The 27,645-nt window shown below is 36.1% G+C and overlaps 1 protein-coding gene across 22 annotated transcripts in view; it reads right to left on the minus strand.

The window, feature by feature from the left end:
* The window catches only part of kcnma1a (potassium large conductance calcium-activated channel, subfamily M, alpha member 1a), a 206,354-nt gene that overhangs the window by 45,762 nt on the left and 132,947 nt on the right, over positions 1-27,645 (minus strand). For 8 of the 22 annotated variants that reach the window (XM_015346286.2, XM_069188892.1, XM_015346303.2 and 5 more), the window contains exons 10-19: positions 26,942-27,052; positions 26,488-26,593; positions 26,066-26,148; positions 23,593-23,662; positions 23,295-23,450; positions 18,777-18,886; positions 18,319-18,387; positions 16,794-16,805; positions 13,620-13,706; positions 12,353-12,429 (exon numbers count right to left, since the gene is read on the minus strand). In XM_015346286.2, coding sequence (XP_015201772.1) covers positions 12,353-12,429; positions 13,620-13,706; positions 16,794-16,805; positions 18,319-18,387; positions 18,777-18,886; positions 23,295-23,450; positions 23,593-23,662; positions 26,066-26,148; positions 26,488-26,593; positions 26,942-27,052 — 881 coding nt within the window. Of the gene's footprint in view, positions 1-2,033; positions 2,067-7,432; positions 7,607-12,352; positions 12,430-13,619; positions 13,707-16,793; positions 16,806-18,318; positions 18,388-18,776; positions 18,887-23,294; positions 23,451-23,592; positions 23,663-26,065; positions 26,149-26,487; positions 26,594-26,941; positions 27,053-27,645 lie in introns of all 22 variants that reach the window. The other 14 variants (XM_015346306.2, XM_015346313.2, XM_015346312.2 and 11 more) reach the window with 6 other exon arrangements.

Here is a 27,645-nt window from a genome sequence, read left to right on the forward strand (position 1 = left end):
ATACTGAACATAGCTTTACCAATTCTGATTCTACCATTACATACCGAACAAGTAAAATGAAATTATTTATTAAAAACTAGACCTTGGATTCATTAAGAGTGGGCATTCTTCTATGAAAAAGCTAAAAATGAAAGAGCAGAAAGATAAACAATTCAAATATCTTTAAAATTAAATTGCCTACATGGCATATGTATATATTGCTATTTAAAAATATGCTTAACCAAACTGCTTTTCACTGTAAAACAAAGGCATCCGTCTAAAATGATCTGTATTTTAAAAATCCTGCAGAATCTAAACACTTTGTAAATAAACATATATTTAATTATTTCTTTCTACATATTTTAAGTTGACAAAAAAATGATGCAGATTGCTCTCCATTCTTTAAAAAAATAAATTATTTAAACCGGCCTCCTGTGTGAATACCACACAAAAAAACACACTTTGAAACTGGTCCTTAGCAGCAGGGCTGTAGTCAGATATTGGAGACACCTGGTGGCATTCACCTTTCTAAGTAATTGTCTAGGCTGAAGCATGTTCTGCCTGTGTAATTCAGCTTGAATAACTTCTGGATGAAAGGGAAGAGGGTTAACCAGTAAATAGTATATGACGAAAAAAACATGTACAACCCTTTCCAGAACTCGCTCAGAGCAATATATGGATGATTATTTCTACCGTCAGCTGCCGCATAGATTTACACCCTGCCCTGATAACTCCTGGATTCATCTGCCCCTTGTCAAACATGTACAGCATTACTTTGAGAATACACAGAGTGGCAGTTTCACTGGGGATCTAGAATAATCCAGACGGCGGCTGTCTCTTCCTAAACTGCAAATCAAATGATGAGTTTGTGATGTACTTCTTATCAAGCACAGACGTAAATGGAAAAATTCCATAACATTTTGATTTAGAGATTTATTCTAAGCCTCCCCCCCACCCCCCCAACACTTGCTGATTTTCTTTTTGTTGGCTGATTTACTGAAATTTCGTTTAAAGATTTTAGGGAACAAATGTGACATTTCATGTCTGGATTGCCAAAGTAAATCATGATGCTTGGTAAATGTCCTAAAAGTTAACACCTTTTTTTTGCACTTTCACTGATTTGATCTGCATTACACTTTTGAACAGATCATGAGGTTTTTGTTCAGTAATTGTGGAAAAAAAGATTACATTTGTACAAGGTGCTATTTTCTGAGAGAAATTAAAGCATTCTTGGATAAAATATTACTGTATATTCAGAGGCACAGATTTCAGATATTCATACCTAGCTTCAAAATAGACATTGACATACACACACGTACAGTACAGACACTGCATATATGCTTCAAGAACGCAAATATCCCTTACTATCTACAATCAAATTTTAGGATTTATAAAGTGTAGGATTGTGAGCAGGCTTAAAACCTTTGATGTATGTAATTGTAAATAAAATAAAGTTGAATGTGTACCACCAAACACATTCTAAACTAGCAGACTACAATTTTACAGCACTCAAATTGGAGTTTTACATTGGAGTTTTACAAAATTTACTTGTCCTATTTTCTTGGAGTTCTAGCCCCATCTGCTGTTCACGGTAGGATGGTACAAATAAATTTTCATGACTATACAGCACGATGCTTTTACATGTTCTGTATCTTATCTACTCCTCAGACCTTTCTTCTCACATATATACAAAATCATTTAACTGCTACTTATCTATGTCATGCATAGATGCTAAAGTAACTTTAAGGGTTTTTTTCTTTTTTTACCGGTGTTTACTTGACTAAAATAAACAAAAACAAAACAGTACTTAATAATGAGTTCAATAGCAAAAACTCCAGTCAAACAGTGACTTCACCGTGTTTCTTCCTCACTATACAAACAGGTAAAGGGGGTACGCTACTCACCAAAGGGAAAGTAAAAGGACAACATGTGCAGACTACAGTACTAAACGCAAAACAAAGAGAGCACAGAACATGTTACTAGGAAGGTGCTAAATGAGAAAGGGAAAGCAGAGTATGCACAGAAAAGAAGAGAGAAACAAATGAGAGACTTACTTGATCTGATATATCCGTTATAGTTATATTTTGCTGAGAAAAATGCAAAGACAGTGACAGGTTACGGGGAAGAAAAGTGTTGCATTGGAGAAGATGATAAGCAAGATCACTGGAAACTGAATGCTAGGTTGAGAAAAAGGAGCTCATTCTTTAAGCCAGGTTTGGAATAGGGCATGACTGAATGTACCGAATGTATGATATAATGAAAACACTGAGGTTCATGAATTGATGCTAAACAGAGACACAGTAAGGGAAAATGAAGAGATTTGAGAAAAAGAGAAAACTTTTTTATCCGTGTATCTTTTTTTTTTTTGGTTCATCAGGGAAGAAGATTTTTAGTTGTTTACACAAAAACTTCTGATTCTGTTTAAGTGCTTTCCGAACAACTGATATTTTTATTATTAAACTAGTCCCATAATGAAAAAAACGCTTGTTTTTTTCTGATTTGTATATTCTCCAGAACGAATAACATATGGTTAATCACCAAAAAACAAAAGTCCATCATTTAAAGAACTTTGAAATAATATCGTAATTTATTTTTTAGCCCTAGAACAAAAAATCAAGAAACCTTTTTAAGAGAATTGTTCCAATTAATAACTTTATCTAATGATCAATCCCCAATTATATATTTGCACACAAATATATTAAATTATATTCTAAAAATGATCAAATATATTTTCTCTTTAATTTCAATAACGGATGATTTTCAAATAAAATATTTGACATTTTTTTAGGTCCCATGGCAGGAAGCAGACTCAAATTATTGTTTAAAACAACGCCAAGGGCTACATCCACAACAGGTAATTGCTGAAATAAAGTAAAGGCTTCTTGCATGCGTGTGATATTCAGCAGCAGTCAGCTTTCTCAAACTGAGAGGCCTAAAGTTCATCCAGCCCCGAATGAAAAGAAAATGTTTCTAATGCAGGTGGACTGCAAAAGGGAAGCCAGTGCTGCAGAATTTGCTCTGAGCCTGGTTAGGATCAAGACTCCACTTGTTCATTAGTACTTTATTTCATACAGTAAAGGTCACAGTTTGGGCTCAAGGCAGGACTGTGACAAAAATGTTCAACTAGAAGCCACGCTGGCCCTGGCATCTGTCGTTTGCGATCGGACAGCACAAGAAGAGCTCGGGAGCGAACTGGCGAGCATCTGTCCTGCACTGCGGAGGAGAGAGGAGGGATCTGCTGCCTGGTGGTAAGAAACTGTCAGGGGGAGTTTCATGACAACCAGCAGCGCTCAGGAAATGAAAATGCAAACATAATTTCCATGTCACCCTGCATAAGGCCCTCTGCTAAATTCACTCCACTCGATGCAGACAGCATCTTTTCTAGCTTGTTCCCATCATTGCAATCCATGAGCGAGCCACTTCTCTGTGACCCGAGCAGAAAAAAAAACTGCAGGAAAGTGATGCCTGAAGAGATGAAAAGATGTTCTGACCTCTTTTCCTAAGAAGATGCTTGCTGTTAAATCTATATGACTCAACATTGTGATCTAAGAAATGAGAATACATTCAAACGCGCGCGAGAAAGCAACATGAGGAAGCCGGGCTTCTGAGATGTCAGGTTGCATGAAACCTCTGGGAGAAGGACGATGGCCTTTAATTCTTTCAAATATTTTGCCACATGCAGTGCAGCTAAATCCTTGCATATTCAGTTTTCGGTGGTTCAGGATCATATATAAGCAAAATTCATCAGCAGCTTGAACTCTGCGTATTTCTACTTTGATTTTTTCATAGCAAACGAAATACTTGCTGTCTGTTTCAATGCTACAAAACCCAATTAAGTCCCCTATTCCATACTGGTGCAACTGTATGTGCTGTATTCCATCCTGCTTCTTGTAAAATGACATTTCTTTGTACAGATCCTCCTTGGGTACAAAAAAATCGTTGCCTGCCTTTCATGCATCTAATTTCTATTAGCTCTTCTAAGGGACTAATATTTGTCTATGCTTTAGCTTGTATGGAAACCCATTACACTCTCCAGCTGCTGCAGGAACACAACAAGACAGAATTTAAATCGCACTAATCTGAAAGCTACATCTTCCCAATAGGTATACGTGCTTACTGAAATATAATAACTCTACTGTACAGCATGTGTCATAGCATATATATTGGGACATTACTGTATCCCCTGGAAAAGTATTTATTTCAACAACATCTGTGTTTCTCATGTCATGGAAAATCTCTTCTCTGCTTTCATAAGTACAGTATGTGCAAATTCCTCCATGCAGGGACAAGTGTGGATATCTGAATCTTTTCTATTTTATTATCCATAGCAATTCAGCCTAGTCACATTCGAATAAGCTGCTCCGGTTCATCAAATTAAGTGAATGAAATAAAAAAGACAATAAAAATGTGCAATACTTTGAAACTTTCCCTCATCTGTGAAAATGTATACACATCTAAAATCTATAAATTTTGCATTGCTTGATTACGATAAAAATAAAAATAAAACTGTCTGTTTAGGTCCAGCTAATGTATGAGGCCCTGGATTATTGATAGTTTATTGAGCTATACTTTAAGTTTAAACCTCTACTGTAAATCATTGCTCAAGGAGAAAACACACAATACTAGCTGAACATAAAGGAGTCCCACCAGATAGGTTATTATCGGTTCACTGTAAAGGACTTACAAGAAGAGTGTTTTACATTAATCTCTACAGCAGTTTGTATTTTCAAATGCAAATCTGCCATGGTCTGCCATGGTAACCAGTAATTCCAGAACATAGCAAATTAAAAAAATAAGTAAAGGTATTCATCTTTTTTTTTGCAGGAGGATGAGGTATTTTTTTAAGTATTACATTTATAGATAAAACTAATATTAACTAATGAGAAGTTTAGAGACTACTAGATACCAAGAGAGTGTGGAATAAAGATTAATTGTGGAAGACTGAAAATATATCTTTATATATCTATATATTTGCGAGTTAAATAAATGGTGTCATACATTTCTAATAGAGATCATTTTTAAAGCTAAAGTATACAACTGTTAGGCACAGAGTATTTCATAATCTGATTTACAACATCCAGAATAAAACACTAAAATATGAACATGCACAGAAAAGACCCTCAAAGGAATTTCTGAAACAGCAATCCTCAAGTGCCACAAGTCCAGTCCTACAGGGGGCTATAAGCACAGCAAGCTCGGTAATGATATAATGACCTTTAATGAGTACCCAGGGAAAAAGAACAGTACCAAAATAAAAGACAAAGGGCACCATCCATCAGCACAGAGATGACACTAATTCAGGCTGATTTTCAAAACGACCAAAGAATTTTCAAGAGGAAATGTGATCTGCTGATTTGACCTTGCTTTGATATGGGGCTTTGCTGTTGCCATTTCTAATTGACAAACACTTAGTATTTCACATCTGCTCATGGTTAATGAAAGGTCCCATCTCACCACTGTCCTCTGAGTAGCTGACTGCTTAAGTCATTTGACCTATCAAACTGCTAAAATCACAGAATGATTTCAATTGAAGTTCTGCCAGATGATTTTCCTTTAGGATTCTAATAGAGTAAGACAGGTCAGCATTGGTACACAAGGCATTAAAATAAAGGCTGTTGACTTTTCTTCTGATTACTGAAGGTTAACAGCAAATCACCTAAAGAACTGTCATGTTTTCTGTCTTTTCTGTAACAGAAAGCAAAGAGAAAAAGACAGAACTGAAGTTGTTCAAAATATGACGGTGATGCTTTACAGTCTTGTACTTAAGCAATACAAGAAAGGAAATTAACTGTAGAGCAATCTTTTTGTGTATTCCCTATGTGCTATTTCTATGGCAGTGTAAGAGAACTGGGCTGACAACAACTAAAGGTACAAATCTGACTTCAAATTACCCCATTGAGGAAAAATATTTAAGAACAAATCATAAAACAATAAAAAAAATAATACAAACAAAAGTTTGTGCATCTAAGAAACAGTCTTAAAGGCCAAACACAAAAGTCTTCTACATTTCTACTGAGAATTTGCAACTCGCTGCTATGTTGGCGTCAGTGGTTTTGTATCCTAGTTTTATTACAGCTGCTGAAGGAACAGAAGTATTTCAGACATTAAATCATGCCCATTTAAAGCCTGGATGCTGAAATGCGAACCTCTTGAAGAGGATTATAAGGCAATGTCTCTGTGCTCCTCTTTCCTTTCACTTGTTACTCTGTTTTCCTTGGCCAAATTGCATCATTCACAAAACAGGAAATAGATTAATCTAAAGCTTTCCAGCAAAATGAATGGCTCTCTAGAAAGGACCAAACTATACCGAAGCACTGCATGATTACCACCCCCACACTACTCTAATGGGGACCATTAACATGTTGTCGCATTACAAAAGAATTTGGAAAAACACTGCATGGAGATTATCTCATTTTCAAAGGAGTCTCTTCGTACAATTCTAACTCTGAAGACAATACCAAACAATTTAGGACTTTTTAAGATAAATGAAAAATAAGTGGAACTACGGTATTGTCTTTAAGGCTGGGAAAGCCAAGGAATATGCTTCTAGTCATGAAGTGAACTGACAAGGCTTACAACTGTCTCCTGAGTGTCTGTATGCTGAAAAGTGTACAAGGCAAGATGAACTTGTACCTTTATACACAATTACAAAAATGTTATGAATGGCTTATTTTTAACTGTAACTTCAACTTGACGCCTGTGCTTCATTTTGAATTGTAACATACTCATTAACACCAAGCCACTTGTTACTTTAGCAAATTTCCTCCAGTTTTTAAAGAGACACGTGTATGGCACTCGGTCTAAAAAATGTGGAGCACTCTACATTTATAAAATAAGACAATGAGTTACAAAACAGAAGTGAATCTTCTACAGTAAGGCCTTGCAATTAAAAAAAAAAACTTCGGGATAGATGGAGGTTAAACATTGTTAAGCCCTTGGATAAGTCAAAGTCCATGAGGAAATCCTGGGAACCTGAATTCGATTTGGAAGCACACAGAAGAAAGACAAAATGTTAGCTGCTAGCTTGAACGGACCTTGAAATATCCCCATCCTGTAAATTATCCTAAACTAACACAGTACATAAACCACTTGACAGGTGGTTTCCTTCCACATGACATTTGCCCAGGATTTGTCAGCTGTTTTCACAATAGTTTGTTGTGCTTGTTGTTAAACTAAATATACACCAAACAGAGAACCACTCCAAAACAAAAAGACACTGGGACAACACTTGTTTCACTGGTACAGCATGCTGGATCACAGACCTAAAACCTAGGAAGCCGCACAAAGCAACAACACTATAAAGCAAAAATAAAGTACCCAATAAACAAAAAAAAAGCAATAGCCACAATTTGCCAAACAAAAGTAAATTATGAATCCACAATGCACAACACAAGCACGCGGATAACGCCACGATCACAAACACGGAACAGCATGTGTTGGTGTTCAAACTTACAGGCACGTAAACTGGTTGAGCAATCATTAACAGAGACAGAAGAAAGTGGGAAGGCTCTCTCAAGGGTGTCCATGTTACTATGTACACTGCCTGACATGCAAGAGCAGTCACGCTCAGAGCGTCCGCAATCAAAACAACATGCCAGTTTCATTCTTTTGTAGATGGACATCTTGGCTATAATCATGTTTTGGATGAGAGGAAAGGAAAAGCAGCAGGTTAATGGCAAGGTTATACTTAACCAGGCACTCGGAAGGTAACTTCAGAGGGGAAAAGTGCAGGCCTTAGAGAGACTGGTCACAGGCTTGACCCCCATCTGGAGATGTGACTGTCCATCTCCACAAAGTGGAGGGACTCACAGATTAACAAAGCATTTTTTAATGAATGGGAGAATGCATGCTTTTGGGGAACACAGATGTACACTGCTTTCATTTACAGATATTCACAATTAGAAGTAGTTTACAAATCCAGCCCCTCCGATCAGCTGGGTCTGAAAGGAAAGGTAACAACACAAACAATGTTCACAGTTTTTACCTTAAAGCTGCATCTCGATCGTTTTAAGACACCATACAGTACCTTGAAAATCAACAACACTGTCCTTTTTTTCCCCAGACATGACTGTTTTTTTAGGTCTTCCCATTTAACTGAGCCATACAAATGTGTGTGTTTTTAAGGGCCTTGGGAAGGTATCAATCTCCAGGGTCAAGCTCTGTTCTAAGGCCTTTCATGTTAATATCGGTCAAGCAAGGGTAACAATATGACAGTGAGAGGGGGCATTCAGGGTAATGGATGAATGATATCTTCGGCTGCAAACCCCATTTTCTCTGGAACTCTCCTTTGATTTTACATTTCCGTGATTTGCATCTTATCAGGATCTTGTAGCTGTATCCACCATGCAGCATCAGCCCTGTTAATCGCATGACACTATACATTCCATAATCAACTAATCCAGTTATTTCACGACAGCCCCCAAAAGCACTGCAAAGTCAAAATGTAAAAGTTACACTTCTGAAGCTCTGCAAGTTTGTTCTGTAAGTGACCGTACATTAGAGGAAAAAAAGTGTTTTGTTCCTCAGCGAGATAAAATTTGGAAGGTGAGTTCAGTCATTTTGTGACTGACTTGTCGATCTGTAATTGAATAATTAATCAGCTTGTACACTGCACAGTGATGCTGAATTTTTTTCAAACAACCAGCCGTTGTTGCCCGATTGTGCCGCTCTGTAACTGATGTACAAGATGTAGCAAAGAGCAGAAGGGTTAAACTTTTGCAAATCTGTTTTAAAGCAATACTTGCTTGCTGCACAGCAGGAAAAAAGATGTGCATAAAAACTCAGGGGCACTGTAGTGAAACAGTGCAGCAAAAAAATGCTGTGATGCTGGGGAGTAACAGTCCCTGGTTTTCATTCTCATGGAGCTGTTTTGCAAACGAACGGTAATTGAGTCTGACACTTTTTAAAGAAATACAATCTTTAGGGAAAAACAGCTTTTTGAATTGCGTTTGTGGAAATGAACCCAAATTAAGTGGCCAATTTAGCTCCCCACTCGAGAGAGAGAGAGAGAGAGAGAGAGAGAGAGAGTTCGGTACAAGACATGACTTTAAAACAAAGCCTTCAGGGACTGTTGTTCTTATAAGACCATGCATAATTATTTGAATTAGTAATCATTAGCATGCAGAAAAGAGGATTTAACCTTAATAATAAAGAATCAAATTAATTGCTTTACGTGTTGAAACAGTGTAAGCAATCAAATAAGAGCAATAAGACTGTGATATTTAAAATAAAATAATACAGGTACCATGCTTAAACCCATTACTTCTGAACATTCATTTTACATTCATAAAGAGCTCAGGATGTTGAAATGTTAGTCAGAAATACATGTACATGTAGGGAAATGAAACCACAAGACTGGATGAGTTTTTATGATTTAAATGATTTCACACACAACCCAGCACTGAATCCTCAAAGAAGAAAATAATCAAAAGAAAACCAACCTCATTTACCAAGAATGCTATCAACAGTGACAGTGGATGTTTACTAATGAAGACCTGAAGTTCTTTAGTTGTTCTAATTTCTTCATCAAATCTACTTTCAATCATACTGGAACACCAATTAGGTTAATATATAATAATTAACATATTAATTACACTATCAGATCAATATACCTCTCATATACTGTATACATATTGTTAGATTTCCTCAAAATATTTAAAAGGAGAAGTGTGAAAAACCAGTAAAACAAAATAGGAAGGGAACAGCACTATGAAATAAATGAGCTTGCTTGGTTTTGTTGCACTGTTCAATATACTGTAACAGTATTGTCGGCTGATTGCATTCCTGAAACAAGGGTTTGAGGACCTCAGTGTATATGCTCTCAGATATCACAGGAGTTAACAGTAGAACTATGGGGACATCTAGTGGCAAGTTGCTGTACAGCAGCTAGTTCAACAGTGACGAGATAATCTGAGGAGTATACTCATGGCCAGTGAGTAAAAAAGGGCCCAACTACCATCAAGAATTGAAATGGGGACAATGTCATTTCAATTCGCCAAGTACTGATGATCCCTAAATACGAGAAAGAAGCTATGCAAAATACCAGGGCAGGGAGAGCCTTGAAGCAGAAGAGGAGGACCAGATTGTTTTGATTGTGTTTTGGCGACGCTGTTCGTTAAGTCCAAGAATTTGAAGAACTTCCCACAGAACACTTTCCGCTTTCTAAATAATACAGCAGCATGCAAAATTGGTTCTGACAGCAGGCAGATGAAATTAAACGGCCCAAGTTGCAGTTTTTTCTTTTCTTGGCTACTCTAAATCCATGACTAATGTTACCAATATCAATCCATTATGTTTGACATTGTAGATCGTCACCGCTTAATTTTGTTTTTTTGTTTGGGGGGAGGGGGGCTGGAATTACGAAGAGCTTTTGTTTGTAAGCTTGGGCTTAACTGAAAACATTTTGAAATCTTAGGAATATTTATCTTCCACTGCTTCCCATGCAATTGTCTGCTATTTTTCTAACCAAAGCAGAAGATACCCATTAGTGAAATGGACTCGATTCATATTCTGACTTGTAATCAAGTGTTATTCTCTCTGCACAGAGTACTGCTGTATTCTTTTTTATCTGTGGACAGTATAGAGATGACAGGTGTGGGAGGGATGTGTTTGCTACACTGGTACATGCAACATAGATAGAAACTATCTGCTGAAGAAAGACAGTTGGACTGCAGTCTGGGAACAGGGAACCCGTTTTTACTCACAATATATCACTATCAGTGTGCAGTTAAAATATAGTGTCGTGTTCCAAGGCAGCAAGGAAAAAATAAATCAAAAATATGTCAATGGTCATAAAACTGGCAACACAAATTTTCATAAAAGAAATGGACTTTTTTCCCCATAAGAACATAGCATACTGTATATACATATTTATTTTGCCAACATTAATCATTAAAAAAAAATAAACATAACGGCAACAACAAAAACCGCTGCTACAAAAACATACGCAGCATTATGGATAGAAATCCCAATATAATTATTTTTTTTCCCATGAAACATTTTGAAACCAAAGGTCTACTTACTGTATACAGTACATAGATTTCCACAGTTCTGAATGAATAAGTGAGGCTGACATGAGAAAATGACAGTAGATTTTTGTTTTTCTGTAACTGTTTATTTAGGCTGCTTTAAAGTAATTATCTCTGGCCTTTACAGCCTTGGTATTTTTTAAGCTGAATTATTAATACATGGCCTAAGTAGTTTGGGCGACTGGCTATGTAGGTCAGGTAATAACAATGTGACACTGCTACATTAATGTTAATGCTAGCTCTGCTGGAACAGTAATCCAGAGATTCCGTAATACTAAAAAATCGTTTCTTAATGTTATTATTCATGACTATCAGTGCTCAAGACTGGTAAACCTTTGGTTTAGTTTTCTTTCAATAGTTTGTGTTTCAAGAAATGGCTGGATGACATTCTTTTATTAGTTCACTAATAAATACCAAATGTACTAGGAGAGCTGAATGGTCCCATCTAAATTGTAACCTTTTGTTCTTATTTTGCATTACCTTCAAATTAAGACTTGTGTCCAGATGAAGGAGCATCTGGAAAATATACTTTCGCGTATTTTTGTCACAAATTTCTAATAGATGGATTCTTTAATTTAGATTCAAATTCGTCTGCTGAAAGAACTGCTTTTTCTAACACCTTTAAATATAAACACTGCTCAACAGGGTAATTTAGACAAAACCATAGCAAATCTTCAGTACAAATCCTTTCCGGAACTGAGTTAACATAGATGATATTAACAGTAAAATGATGAAATGGCAATAAGGTGTTTCCATGTGTTTCTGCTGGCTCTGAAACACACGCGTCTAATTTCCACCTGACTAGTAACATTACCTAGGTTGCTCTCAAAGAGAAGCAGTTGGATTCTGACAGCCTCCTTCTTCAGCCTCACTAATCACGTCATCTGATTTCTACATCTGTTTGGCATCACATCATTAACATGCTGATGTGTGGCTGCTTCACTTTAAACACTCTCTCTCTCTCTGAATGTTTCAGCACTGAAGCTTAATTCTAAGTCTCATCCATAATGCTATGACACTGACAGAAATGACAAAGTTCTTTAACTCCAGGTCCTGGCCATGGTGTGTAAGGGGTGTTTGTTTCATGTGTTTAAGAACTTTGTCATAAAAGCAATTTCATTGTAAACATTGTGATTGTACCTAAAATTAAGCCCAAAAAACAAAATATTTCAGGCATACAAAACCGTCCTGTGAAAGCATTCTTTCATAAAAGTTGTGACTTGTTACTATAATATTAAATCTGATCATCCTCAGCTTTACAATTTGTGAGCACTGAAATTTAAAGAAATACACAATTTCAACAATTCTTGTCCCATTCTGAAACAGGAAAGAGAAATTGAACTTACGCCTTTTGCAGCCACACTTTTTAATCCTTTTGGGATCTGTGATGTCATCATGACAAGCTTTGCAGTAGAAAAATGCCCTAAAGAAACACAGTGGAAACACTGACAGTTTTCTTAAAACACTCATACCACCTGCCTGCTACAACAGAAAAAATGACAAAGCACATCATAATTAATAAACATTAATTATTAATAGTGGTGATTAAGAATCAAAGTCTCTTATAACTTCTGATAACTGATATTTCCCATTGATATAGCATTTTCATTCCCCCCACCTGGGTGAACTGTGACCCATTATCAGCCTGCAGCCCCACTACACAATCAGAAACTGCTTCACCAACTGAACAGATAGAAATGCATGTGAAATTTCTGAATAGACAACATGTTCTAAGATGCAAAACAGTTTCCAGCATGACCACGCCCTATAACTATCTACTGTAGCAAATGAGAAATTATTTTTCGAATCTCTATGGCTTGGTGTGGACAGTGCAGTCGGAAATGCTTGAGTTTACTTGGATCCTAAATCATTTCATCCCTTGTGAAGTCTCCTGCATGTGGAAGTTCTCCACACTGAGCTGCCAAAAGTATCTGAATCCTGATGTTTTACCTGAATTAACCCCAAAATCACCATCATAACTCCTTCATAAACACTACACAGCAGGTATAAAAACCATATAACAAAACACACATCAGGACCACTGCTACTGAGCTTCATCTGCAAAAAGTCAGGTCTCAAGTCCTTTATAGTGTCTTCCATCATTTTCACCTGACTTCGTATCTGGAGTCGTGCCCTCAGCTTTCAGCTGACACTGTGAATGGTGATAAATATTTGTGTGCCTGTAATGTCAATTGCACACCTGGTTGTGAAGGACTACAGTGTAAGCACCTCCTCATTTAGTGTTGACCAATGCTTATGAAGGAGTTATGATGGTGTTTTTTATTACTTATTCGTTAACAAGATACTGTCTGAACTCCTTAATGGAGCACAAAGCAAACCAACAATCTTCCAACACGCCAGCATCTTCACTTTAGCATGATTAACTTATTTTGCCTAATCCTTTTATCCAAGTCAACTACTGTATATTTTAGCCCACTGAAGAGCCGGCATTTTCCCAGAACAGGCAGACTGAAGTAGTACATTAGTCAAGGGTTCAAAAGCAGCGTCTGACCTGGGATTGAAACCCACAACTTTCCAATTCTGATTCCAGAGCCCTGACCACTACTCCACACCTCTACGACTTTCCATTCTCCCAGTCAAGCACAAGTTTACCTTTTCACTTCTTTAGCATCACTGGCAATAAAGAATCCTAAGGTACCTTCTTGCATCTTCACATGGTTCCCAGGGTTAATAAGGATGCTGCTCGGTAGAGAGAAAATCACAGTCATTACACCTTTTGGAAATAATTAACCACCGCATGTTCTAATCAAGAGGAATGGTACACACAAATATATGATACATTTATCTGAAGATAACAAAATACAGAAATGGCTTGATCCTTGATACTTCTGTACTCAGACGTTTGTACCAAGATACCACTGAATGCTGGGTGTTAACGGATATGAAAGTGTTAGTAGCAGGTTTTGGCAGAGTGATGCTCCATCAGTTGGAACATTGAAAGAGCTGTTCGTTGAAGGCATTTCAATCTTTTGAAACAAATGCAGGACTGCTGGATTGGTATTTTTAAGGATCTCACAGCAGAGTCACTAAAATCCATACTTAAAACCTTACTCTAAATTTAATTCTGAGCTGAATTAATGCATGTACAGTAACACTGTATAATGATAGTATACATACAGTAGTATACTATTTAGAACTCCAAAACACTGTACATCAAATGCATTCAACAGAGTATTACAATAATGATGACTGTCAGTCAGTAAGACATTCAGCTTCTTTTGTTTTGTCCTGAACCCCTGTAAACACATCTTCACCAAGGCAAGACTAATGGCAAGGTTTGGCTGAGCCATACCTTGTATAAAGCAAAATAAAGAGCAAAATTCATTTGACACATACCAGGACCTAGAAACATGCCAAATCAAAATATGAATGTGCATAGATATGCATATACAAAATGTTTGTTTAGCGTTTCTTAAACCTAAAATTATTTATAATATAGGGTACTGTCATAATATAAAGGCTGAGTTCAATGAGAAACTGCAAACAATCAGCTTTTCTACAATTGCAATGGTAGTTTATAATAATATGTTATTTACATGCAGAGACGGTTGTCAATCTGTTTTTTATCTTATTTAGTCAATTAATTTTTTAAGTTCAGAAAAATAAAATACGTTAAATTCCACCACTGGTTTAAAAATGTCTCATAATCCCTTGTATTTTTTAAAATATTTATTAAGATTCAGAATTAAAAAAAAAGAATGTTTTGAACTTTTGTGTGAACCCACCCAAATATGAAAATTAAACTTTAAAATTCCCTCTGAACCCAAGAGTACTGAGAGTACTGTTTAAATGGCATGTAATAATTTAAAATAACAAATTATTCTCCATACAAATCTAATTCTTTGAAGGTTTTTAATTTCATCTGCAATCATTATTTCCTAGGAATGAGATAATATGTTGCATATTGCTTGTGTTCTAAAAAGCGTTCTTTTTCCTTTTAGGTAAAAATAATTTTCTAAACATCTAAACACCTAAAAAACCCAAAACCAGAAATCTTTACAGCAAAAGTCAATTGGCAGTATGGAGGCAGCACCTATAGAAACACTGTATCATTCCCCATTAATTAGACTGAAACGCGACTGAACAACAGTTTTCATTAATGGTTGCCTATAAAAAGGAATCATCAATGATATTAACCTACGGCAGCTGTGACATTTATCAAACAGTAAAACTAACCATGTCTATGACTATGGTAAATGAGCCCAGATGAAAGTGAAAACTTATAGCTTCATGTATTGATCAATTTATGGATCATGCATATGCAGTCATCCCTTCTACTGTTAAATATTGCATACATTCAAAGATGCACATGAACTAAGGCAAATACAGAGGAGAACTAATTCATGCAGGAATGTTGTGTGATATTATTCTCACTCTTTCTTCTGGGCTCCAGAGATATTTCATTAAACAAAAAAGTGAATCCAATCACAAACCACATGCTATAAGAAAAGAAAATAAGAGAACACCAGTGCAAGATCACAAACTTTGCTCCCCAAATCTGAGATTTGTACTAAGGTACTTAAATAAATACATATTTGTGTCTCTTACAAATATTCTGCATGCAGGTAAATGGAATGATGAGATATTTCAGTCAGTTTCTGAAGATAAAATTGAATTTCCAGTTTTTAATTGAATAATTAATTTAGAGTAAAATAAACGGTGACAAAACCTCATATTCTGGGAAACAAGAAACACATCATGCCGTTTCACACTACACTCTATTAAGCATGCTGTTACCGAGTCGAGAATTAAAAAACGGCACATCTACGAGAAGAGATGCAAACACTGCAGACCATGTAGATGCTAACTGTTGCAGTAACTTCTCTGCAGTTGGATCATTAAACACCAAACTGACAGGAAGTCACCTCTCTTTACAAACATCTACTCAGGAGCGCACAGGCATTAGGATATAGGTTGGGAGACGAGAGCACACACATGGAATGAAGGCAGTGATGAACAGCAGGAATGAAAGTGAATTACGGCAAGTTTTGCACAAAATTGAAACTTATTAGCAATACAATCTGGATCAAAACAGGGGTTAGCCGAAACAAAATTGTTGCTTCCATGCCTTTATATTATCATTCAATGCAAAAAAAATTAAAATAACATGGTGAAAGAACAACCAAAAATATCTTGATATTAAAACTGAAGAAAAAAAAACATGCCCTCATAAGAAGTATAGTGCAGTACAATGGAAATGAACTTAAGTTCTTTGTTTACAGTGGTATTCATCAAAAGAAACAACTAAGAAAACATTATTTTTATAGTAAAAAATGAAACCTCGCTGATACACAAAAGCGACTCAGCATTTATGTAGCTTCTTGGCTGAGATATGTGAAATGAAACTATGAGAACATGAAGTACTGCTTCATAAAAAAACATTCGGAACAAAAACACAGGGAAAAGAATCAGGCTAGACAAGAGAATGAAGACAACAACAGCCGACAGACACTCAAAAAACACCTCAGGTGACGAAATAGCGGACGAACGTGAGACAAATTCTCGAAATTAAAAAAGTAAAAAATGGAGGGGGATATTTGCCTGGATACACCAGCAGTGTCATTACAGTAAAAAACTGCCCTTTTCTCTTTTTGATTTGCCTGCAAAGAAGTTAGTGCATTAGGCACAGAAATAAAAATAAAACTACTAAAGATATTGGCCAGGTTGGGGGGAATATTATCCTTGAGATTTAATCCTGAAGTTGTCAGATCTAAAGTAGTGAAGGAAGGGCTGAGGTTTGTAGGAGAGATAACGAAGAGTGCATACCGCTTTCGGCTTCTGCAAACAACAAGAAAAAAAATTTCAAATCAAACAGTGCGATAAGGAAATTTGAACAGAAAGTAAGAGGCAACATTTCATAGGAAGTGTCACTAAATGAAGGGCAATCTCTCAGAGAGGAGCAGGTTCTTTCCCATTGAAACTGATTTTAAATCTGTATGAAGAACTTCTCTGTTTGTTCACAAACTGCAAAACCTATGGTTTTGGGGCGACCTACAGGTTAATGTTGACTTCATATACATTTAAGATCCTTTCAACAGGAAAATAATTAGTATTACGCTTCAATTAGCGAACCTCGTTATGAAATGTTTCAACCAAAAAAGTTCAAAATTCCCCGCATTTATTTTTCTGAAGAATACAAACAACATAAAAGACAAAAAAACAACAAAGACAAAAAACAACAGAACAAATAGAAAAATTAAATGAAACCAAAACAAAGGCTTGAAATTTGCCAACACAGGAATAAAACACAAAAGGTTTTTGGGATATATACTGTATTTATAGTACATATATATGTACATATATATGTATATACTGTATAAATCTTTTTTTGAAAAGAAACTTTTTTTTTTGCTTTGCTGTTTAGCACAAAATAATTGTGTTGTGTATGATTTATAGTCTCAAGTTAATATTTAGACTACTGCCCAAAAAACCCCCCACATATTTGTGTTTAAAGAAGTACTTAAAATATTCTTTGAAAAACTTCCCCAACCCCTAAGGAGAAAAATAACGACTAAGTCATTTTCATTGATTTGTATATTGAAAAGTCTTTCAGATATCGGTGTTTGGAAATTCCCTTAGGGTCCCTCTTGCGCAGGTCACAGCAGGAGAGAATTATTAAATAAGGTTTCTATACACAGCAGAACTTGACAAAGGTATTGATAGTGAAAGGGTGGGATCCGGCAATTTGAGGTGACTGAAACATAGTACTTCATGTTAATAGTTATCATGGTTCAGGATTTAGTCAACAAAATGTCACAGTAACGCTATTAATGAGAGGCCAATATTGTCTCAGAGTGAAGCTCACATCAATAGGGTTACAGTGAATTTAAGTGATGTAATGACCCTTTAGTGAATTTGACAGTATTACCAGTAACAACTCTAGATAACATGCACATCTTCATTAGCAGTGGTGAGTGGGTATGTTCTGTAATAAAGTTGTGTTCTCAGCTACAGTTCCTGCTTAAAATTCCACACTACCTGTGCTCAGAAACATATAGACTTTTCACAACCTACTGTGAATATAGTTTGATATTTTAGATCAATATCACTGCATGTTATTTATATTAGGAATAATACATAGGACTACAGAGCTGGTAATTCTGGAAAATTACAAAATGTTTACAAGCAGCAACACAAAAATAAACAATTGTACCTGAGAAAAACTGAAAAATGAATGTTACAAGATAAAAAAATGAACTGTAATATTTTAGATAATTCTACCTCTGAAGGGAAACTGTCCATACTATTCTTGTAACATCCAATGAAGTTTAAAATGAATAAAATATCTTACCTGCTCTCCCTTTTATCAGACTTGTATTCGATGGCTATCAACAACAGCTTCAGCTTCACGTAACACAGTCTGGAAAAAGAAACTTGTAATAAGTAAATACACCCTTTTCTTCTCCTTTCTTTTACTAGGAAAATCCATTAAGAACACAATTTTAATTGACAAAGATAACCATTTATATGCTGCATGTTTTACTGGGACAGTGTACAGAGGTACAGAGCCATGATCTCAGCTCCACACTGCTGCCTAGAAAATCTGCATTAGGCCTGTTTACCTGAAGCAAAGAATAAACTTAATCCTTCAGACATATTAAAAAAGTCTATATGTGGTCAAAAATACAAATGTACAGTGTATGTTGTGTTTACAAATATCACCCAGAATTATATCAAGGCATGTGATTTCATTCTTCCCGTAGTGGGTTTTGTAATCTATGTTAAAAAAGGTCTACATAGTGTACTTACTCACAAACCGTAGGAAAGGACAAGCCCACAAAGGCACTAGACAGATACTCTGTATACATTTCATTGGCTACTCCTTCAAGGTAGTACTTCTGCCAGGTGTCCTCTTCAATCTAAAAGTGAAAAGCAGACAAAACTGTTCTGAATTCAAGGCAACGATAAACATTTCTCACATGTATGTCAATTTAAGAATGGAGATCAGTGCACTGCATCAGTGTACAAGCTGCTAAGGGACAAATAGAGGTTAATTCCACCAGCGTTCATGTTGCAGCATTCATGTTGCATATGTGTGTATCATTTGTATCAGGCTTATGGTGTCTTTTAAGAGATCTTGCCATATTACAATGCTAGGAGCTTTTGCAATTTTACAATTACAACTGTCTAAAGAGGCTTCTAATTCTGCTATTTGTACAAACAGTATAAAGTCAAGGTTAGAAGACACGCACAGCTTGCTCTTATTAGGGCTCATCAGCATGGCAAAGATTGGCCATCACTAGTCTGTCTTAGTTGTGCCCCACTAATGACACTTTTTTGTACTACTACACAAGAAGAAAAAGCCCCCACTTAAGAAGAATTACCATAACTTGTCATCTCCATGAAAACATTCTGCGTGCTTTGAGGTTGTTCGGGGGTATTGCTGGCATCTGAAAGATGAAATTTCCATTTTTGTAGGCTCGAGACCTTCCGAGGTGGCGTAGAAAGAGTAGCAAATTTACATCACCAACTGGCCTCACAGGAAGAGTGATTGAGCTTGCCGTGAAAGAGATCGACCAAGTCGAGTGTCAAAAACGCCATTACCATATTCATGTTTGGGGTGGTCATTCCCAATAACAACGTAATAAAGCTTACTGTTCTTTGACAGCATTTCTCATTTCATGAAAACCTGTCATGTATTTTTTTTACTTGTATTTTCTACTTGTATTTGTTGTTTGATATTAGAATAAACCCACTACACTTGAGTTTTCTATTTCTCTTTGCTTCAGTAAATAAACGTGTGTTTACAACCTTAGATTACAGAAGGTAAAGGTCCATGCCAGAGCAACAGTGGCTCATTTAGCCAAAGCTTATCTTGGTGTCTGTAGCTTTTTGCAGACTAGAGAGCATGTGCAACACCATGCAACATACAGCACAAGACAAATAAAATAAATAGTATAATTATGACCCCCGCTTATGGCAATGCAATCCAAACTACCTGATTGTGCTTCAGGAAAACCGTATGGATTAGAAAAGTGGTAATTATGATTAACACTACTATCATGAAAAGAAAAATGCTGAGATCTTATTTATGCTTGTTTTTAACTGGTCATTTGACAACATACCATATGTTGTCAAAACCCACTGGCTATATTCTACAGTTATTCAGAACTTCTCTGTTGAGGCCATTATAGGTTTACTTTCTGTATATTGCAATATCAAAATATATTCTCCAACATATAGTATATTTGGGCATTCTAAATAATACGTGTTTTTACTTAATACAAGAATGAAGCAAGAATAACAGACGTGTCTTTCCTTCAGGTGCAGGTCATTCAGCGTTGCGATTTCGGGAGAGGTGCTCAGGATATTGGTCAGTGATATCGGTGACATACTGTAAACACATGCTGTGCCAATAGAAATTGTGTGCTGGAGCTCTAGAGCTCTTGCCAGGACGTGTGTCATCGTACATTTTTAAATTTCTGTTTCCCCTACAGCAGGAAAATAAATAGTTTGATAAGCAGAAGCCCCCCGAATCCCCATGATGCTTTTTTTTTTCCATTCTGAAAACACTGCTCCTCTCCACTGTGACACCTCTGCTTTAATATAAGGCTTCAGAAGAGCCTTATTACAGGAAGACTTGAACTCCAAAAGAAGGCCGCCTCTTTCTTCTAAATAAAAGCAATTGCATACAAGCAAGCAATTTTTTCAAGCTCCCTGGGACTGCTCTAATATAAGAACCCTGTCATTTACAGCTAAGGATATGGCATTTATTAGTTTCCACTCTCTAAATTACTCCACACAAATGTGTACAGCCTGTCAGTGCAGATCTAAATTTTTCACGCAGGTCTAAATATTCTTTTCACATCATCCCTCTGAACAATTATTTTCTTTAGTTCCTCTGTAGCTATGATTTCACAACTTATCTTCTCATTTAATCTTGTTAGGCTGTGCAGCACTTATTTCACTTCCCTCCTTCTGAAGGGCCAAACAGTTCATTCTCAGAGCAAATATTCGTACTGTAAATGATGACTTGAATTGCTTTATTCATGTTTTTTCAGGTTTAAATTTATTCCTTACACGTTTGAAAATGATTTCCAATTCATATATTATTGCAAGGCGTTTCTTAGCCTTCTGTAAGAACACTGTAACAATTTTTCATGTTAAGTCAACAAAATGCAAGATAAAAGGCTTTCAGGAGAATTTCCCCTGCTGTCCATTATAAAGGCAATGTTTAAAGTTTAAAATCAAATAATGTACATGGAATACTTAATAATGGTCTGAACTGCTACTCGATCCAATGCCTTGCAATTAATTGCCCAATCTTTATCTGTCAATAATGATCAAGGGCTGTTATGCAAAATATAACAGATTGGTCATTGCAGGCTTGTCATTATAACCTCCAAATTCCCTTCTGGTCCACTTCCTAATTGTCCATGATGAAGAACTGTGAGACAGGCTATCTTGCTTTTGTCTTGAACAAAAGAACAGGACATTTTTTAAAGCTCAACTCTCCAGGTTCTCAGGTTCTCTTTCTTGTTAATAAACCATCAGTTTTTAAGTGACAGACACATTCCACACCAAATCTGCAGCATAAAACCCATGAGCCATTCATTTATTGATTAACTTTTTTTTTCTTGCTTTGGAAACATTGCATTCATATCCTGTCCATAATGAACTATGATCATCCAGAAAATGTCCTGACTCCATCGTTCCCTTAGTGCTCTGAAGGGTCTTAATCTGGTGCCAGAAATATGAAAAGGAAGATCAAGACAATTACAGGATTTTTTCTTCTTTAAGATTTGCTCTTCAATTCAATACCATCTTTAATGGTGCCCTTTTAAATGTCTCATTACAGCATGTATTTTTATTATAGTTGAATGCTATAATACATTTTGGCTTCAGTCATCCCGTTTAATTTGTTGCCAAAAGTTAAATAAAAGATTCCATATGCTTTTATGCTATAAAACCAAAAGGAAAAAATTAGGTTCAAATATAACATTTTGGTTTTTGATGTTTGTTTTAAATTAGAGATTGGACAGACAGTCTGAATAAATCATACCGCTGTAAAGTCACTCAGTGAATTAAGTCTACAGTATGTAACTTCACCAGTGATTCTTTGCCATTGGTTTTGATTGACTTAACATGTTAGGAAAGTACAATTCGTTTGCTATTATGTTAAAAATGTTAAATACTAGTGGAAATTTGGATACAGGTTTTCTTTACATGTATTCTGACATTGTGTCACTTATTATCATGCCTGTTCAAATTAAAGATCTTTTAAAACTATGAATGTTCTAAGATTAAAGAAGTGATCCTTTTATTGACATAAAAACATCCAGTTTAAATACAGGAACTGAAACAGCAATTCAAATTGCAAATGTAACCATTAAAGGGAAAGACACAGCATAAGCCTTTACGTGGATGAGGAAATGCTTTGAAAATCAGTGATGACTGTTACATATCCTTAAGGCAGACCCCTTATTCCAAAAACATTACTTCGAAAGACAGAAGCCTTGAGGAAGCAGCCACAACATTTGTGTGCAATTATGTTTTGTTCCCCTTCAGCAAGCCTACATAGTGGGCACACATTTAACCTTCGTGTTTAAATCTCTGCTCTATTGTCCTTCAGCCATCAAATTCTAACAAACAGGAGTTTGATCACTTCTCTTTAAAATGCTTTCCCGAAAAGCCTTAATATACAGTATTGAATCATATTTATATATAAAAGTATGTCATGTCATTGCCTAAAAAGTTCACCTCTTTATTAAGGTAAAGCAAAAACCTATTTTAGGGACTGGTTTCCATTAATTTAAATGTAGTGTATTTTTCTAAAACGTCCCATGAGAAATACACCATGAATGTGTCCAGACTCATTCTTCTTAAGGATGCAACCACGCAACACATTGTGCTAAAAATACAAATGGGTTCTGATGCTGTACAAAACATATATTTCACAAGACTGACACATGGTTTGAATTTCAAATCTATATTAGACCTCTTAAGGACAGTTAATCTTAAAAGTCAAACCACTAATTTCAAACTATGCTTATTTGGCGGTGCCGAAAAACCAAATGAACTACTTTATAATAACAAAAAAAAATGTTGCTTCACAAATGTGCCAAAATAAGAGCACAACCTTAAATATTATTTTAAAGGTGACTTTTATGTTATACCCAAATGGCGCATTTTTACAAAGAAAAGATTAACATGCAGTGTGCGTGCATTACAAAAATGAAGTATGATGACCTGCATTTGTTTTGTTAAACCAGTGGACAAATCAATACCTCATGGTATGTGGTACATAGTCTTAGAGCGCAACAGTACCTTGATGAATGACCTCATGGAGAACAGGTTGGCTAGCATTGTTGAGAGACCTTGAGCCAGGCAGCTCTGCGCAATGAAGCCCAGCTTCAGCTCAGCAAGGCAAATTGCATCATCCCCTTCTTTCCAGTTCCAGCTCGGAATGTTTAACAGATGGGCCTGGAAAAGTACAAGGATGTTACAATTGCTTCTTTGTCTAGAAACATACTAAGAAATCAAAGCACTGACAATTGAAAGAGGTCAGAAATGCTGGCTTGTTTTGAAGACATCATGTGTATAACGAAAATTCCCTTTTCCTCACCTTATTGTGGTATTGTAACATCTGCGTGATTATTCGTATCTTTGGATGATAGTTCTTGATGGAGATTACCCTACAAAACCAAAGAAAAAACAGTTAAAAGTTATATGAAAAAATGTATTGGAGCAGAAAGCTTTAGCCTAAATTAAAAAAAAATGATTTAAGGGATGGGGGTGGGGAGTTACATTTCTCCAGCTGATTTTTAGTCTAAAGTTATTGCTAATATGTGCCAGACCCACTACCTTATTCATGTGTACCTCCCTCATACTGCATTTTCAAGGCTATTGTTGACAACAGCACATAAACCTGGTAAGATGCGGCTGCTTTAAGGCATGTCATAAATAAAGAGCTCAATGAGCTTTCTGTGGATTCTGTCTTTCAAAACACTTTAATCTGTGGTTAATTCACTGAATCTTCAATGGGATCAGTGAGAAATGTTTCAAATGTAGATGGAAACCTTAAACATGATATGCAAGCATTCCCTCAGGTTCTCAAAATACAGGACATTTTGCTGTGTAACTAAGGCATCCATGGTTCCAACCATGTTCATCTCAGTTTACAACTAATTTGGTTTTGTGGCATCTAAATTAATTTTTTTGGAGAAATGCTGAGTCTTGTGAAAATGCCCAGCGCTAAAGAGGCACATATAACGAAGCTATACAGTACTTCATTCATTCAAATGTTCCACTCTTTTTCTATGACAAGTGTGTCAAGCACATTCATTAAACTAGATGGACTTACTTGCAGGACATTAGAGGCTGTCTCAAGGCACGTGTGCACAATTGAAAAGAAACTTTAGGTCTCCAGGTTATACTGTTTGCTGACAGTACTTACAGTAAGTGCAACTTAACATATAGTGAAAAAATGAAGGTTTCTATGCTCCATCCTTAATGTGACAACGAGACACGTTAATAGGAAAAAAATCCAGCACATAATGAAATCATAGGAAAAGCATAAATGACAGCTGGATTTTGAATGATGATTATGATAATAAAAATAATACAAGTGCTGAGTGCACTGGTAAAATTGAAAGCTATTTTAAAAATACTGATGGATTCACCAAACAAGAGCAGATGACAAGGAATATCTTGTGCTGCCTAAGAAATGACAACTCAGGAATTCTGAGGATACACTGGCTTGTCATTCCACAGAAGGCTGTTATTCCTCTTATTATTCGTCTTCTTGGCAGATGTGTACCTGTTATAATTGGAAAAGCCGCTTTCAATTTTTTGTTTAGGAGTTTAAAGAAACATGCCATTGTTTTAAAAATGGCACTCAATGCTCTGTCATCCCTTTGAGCGCAACAGGAAAAAGCTATAAAAAAATAGTCCTATAGCTTCAGACAAAATCTCACCTCTCAGGCAGATCTTTGGGGTGAACATTTTTATAGACAGATCAGTCTCGACATGATAGCAATAAACAATATGCAATATGTTTGGGTCTGTATTAGGCAGCATGGCCTTGTACATTTTCAGGGCCTCATATATATTCTCTTCCAGCTGACATTTACACAATGCGCTTATACTGTATACTGTAAATGTAGAAATATCAAATACTGCTAGTGATTCTGGTGATTTTCTTTTTAATTTCACAGTGAGTAGCATTATTTTACTAAATAAAGGAAGCAGTATGAAATACTCCGTTTAAAAGTCTGAGCATCATTTATCCCCAGTACACTCATGGCCCACTGCAGTTCTGAGATCACTTTGTGCCTTAAAATGGTTGAGGGACACAAACACTACATGATTACAAAAAGCAGCAACAACAGCGCTAGTCCTCTTTAGAGCACTTGTATTTATTAATTCAGTTTCGTTTGTTAATTGGCACTAAGACAACTGATGTAGACGTCCAGTGGGTCACCGAGCTACAGTAATAATGATGTCATCTTTGTCGCTCTACTTTCGCCTGACAGGAAGCAGGCGTGCCCATGTTCAGCAGTGCAGAAATGGCATCATTGCTGTGTGAAAAAGACCGTAGCTGAATGTGATGGGCTACTCACCAATCAATGGTGTTTACTTGATCAGAGACAGACTTGCTCTATCCAGGGTGTTGCAACACAAGCGTGTCATGTTGTCCCAGGTTCCCTGCTACTTTACTTTAGTGCGTGCACAACTCGAAACTGCAGGGAGTTCAATTTGCCAATATGATCGTGGTAGCAGGGGTGGGTGTACAAGATGTTAGAATAAATAAACAAAACTAAGAGACTGAAAAACTCTTATACTGTACATCTTCATCTTTTAAGATGCATGCTCTCTCTCACCCTCATTACAGTTGTAATATTTTTTATTATTTGCAACTTCCGTTTATAGATATTTGATTTCACGTATACTGTACACACTGTAGAGGTTCCCCCGTCAATTTATTGCAGTGATAAAGATGATCTATACAACCATATGACACAGCCCATTGTGATAAATGGGATCCCAAAATAGGCCTCTGCAGAACTGTTGTAATACCACAGTGTCATGTGTCTCACCTCATGATGTTAGATGCATCTTCAGCATCGGGATCTGCACAGTATTTATTAGCCAGAATTAGGCAGGCGTCTGCTGACTCTATCTGAGCATGAAAAAAAGAAAAAGAGTGAGCTTTCTGGAAACCACGTCTACTTTTACAGTAGAAACAATTTATCACCCTGACTGGTGCCTTTACAATCTTATCTGCTGCTTGTCACAACTTACTATAAAGTACAGTAACAGAAATCTAGGTTACTGGGTATACAGTTAAAACAATATTTACAGATGTTTTGCTAATGATGACAAAATCAAAGTATTTCCTTACATTACTCCTAGAAACCTTTGCACAACTGTCAGCTAAACAGATAATGAGGAACTTAAGATTTACAATAATTGTTCAATATAGAAAAAAAGAACTAGAAATGAAAGAATCAAGGGTTACCTTCACTCTGGCTAGGTCATGGGGGTTGAGAACAGATCCTTGATAAAATTCCACCTGAGTAAAGTGTCGTTTAAATAAGGCTTCCAGCTCAAGATTAGGGGAAATACTGTCATGGAAAGTACAGAAAGTGTCAGGGACTTTTTTGTAATCGGCACAAAGTAGCAATGGCAAACGCATGAGAAAAAATACAGTACATATAGTAACTTTAAGGAGACTTCTTCTAAATTATTTTTCATTCTGAGTCATGATACAAAAAAATTGGATTAATTTTCTACTGGTAATTTAGACTGTTCTGTAATATTCAGACTCATAATTCTTGCAACAGTGGTCTTCAAGGCTGAATGAGAGGGAAATGGGATTGGACTGGTAGGACTCCCTAATGTTTGTGCAACTGAAGTAGTTAACGTTAGTGTTCCAAGATGAACACAGTTATCAGAATGACTCCGAAACGTACTTATGGAGAAAAACGATTTCTACATTGACATCATCCCTGTCCTTGTGCAGGAAGTCTTTCAGGAAGTTGGATACACTTTCAAGTGTAATATGACCACAGACCACAATATGCCTGTAGGGAAAAAACACAGCATTTAAGAGAAAAAATTAAAAACTGGATTAACCTAAAAGAAAAAAAAAAATTCACAAAAATACTAAGTATTATTGTTTGAAAAACTATTCAGTAAATAGCATTTCAATACAACAATGTTATGACTTTGCAAGTTGCTGAATGACTATGAAGAAAATAGATTTGTAATACTATCACGTGAACATGATGTAGTAAAATATTTTAAATAGTGGAAACATACTGAGCTCTACTCTTCAGGTAGCACCTCCTTGACTTAATCACAATTTGAATAGTCAGTCTCAATCATTCAGTGAAACGTTTTTAATGAAAACAAGCAAACCTCCCAACAAGACTATACAGTACATTTTGCTAAAGGTGGATGTGTGGACATTAACACTGGAACAATTTATATATACATGATCTTAAACATTTTCGTCTTAAGCAGAGAGCATTTTGTTCTTTTTTCAAAACTTAATATTTCCCTGCAGTATGTTCATGTATTCTCACAAAATGCAGTAAGTAGGAGGGTAGTTTTCGAAAACAGAAATTAGCAACACAGAAAAAATCTACGTGTCTGGTGAAGCTCAAGCCACGAA

Source organism: Lepisosteus oculatus, chromosome 4 (genome assembly GCF_040954835.1).
Source record: "Lepisosteus oculatus isolate fLepOcu1 chromosome 4, fLepOcu1.hap2, whole genome shotgun sequence".
NCBI classification, from domain to species: Eukaryota; Metazoa; Chordata; class Actinopteri; order Semionotiformes; family Lepisosteidae; genus Lepisosteus; species Lepisosteus oculatus.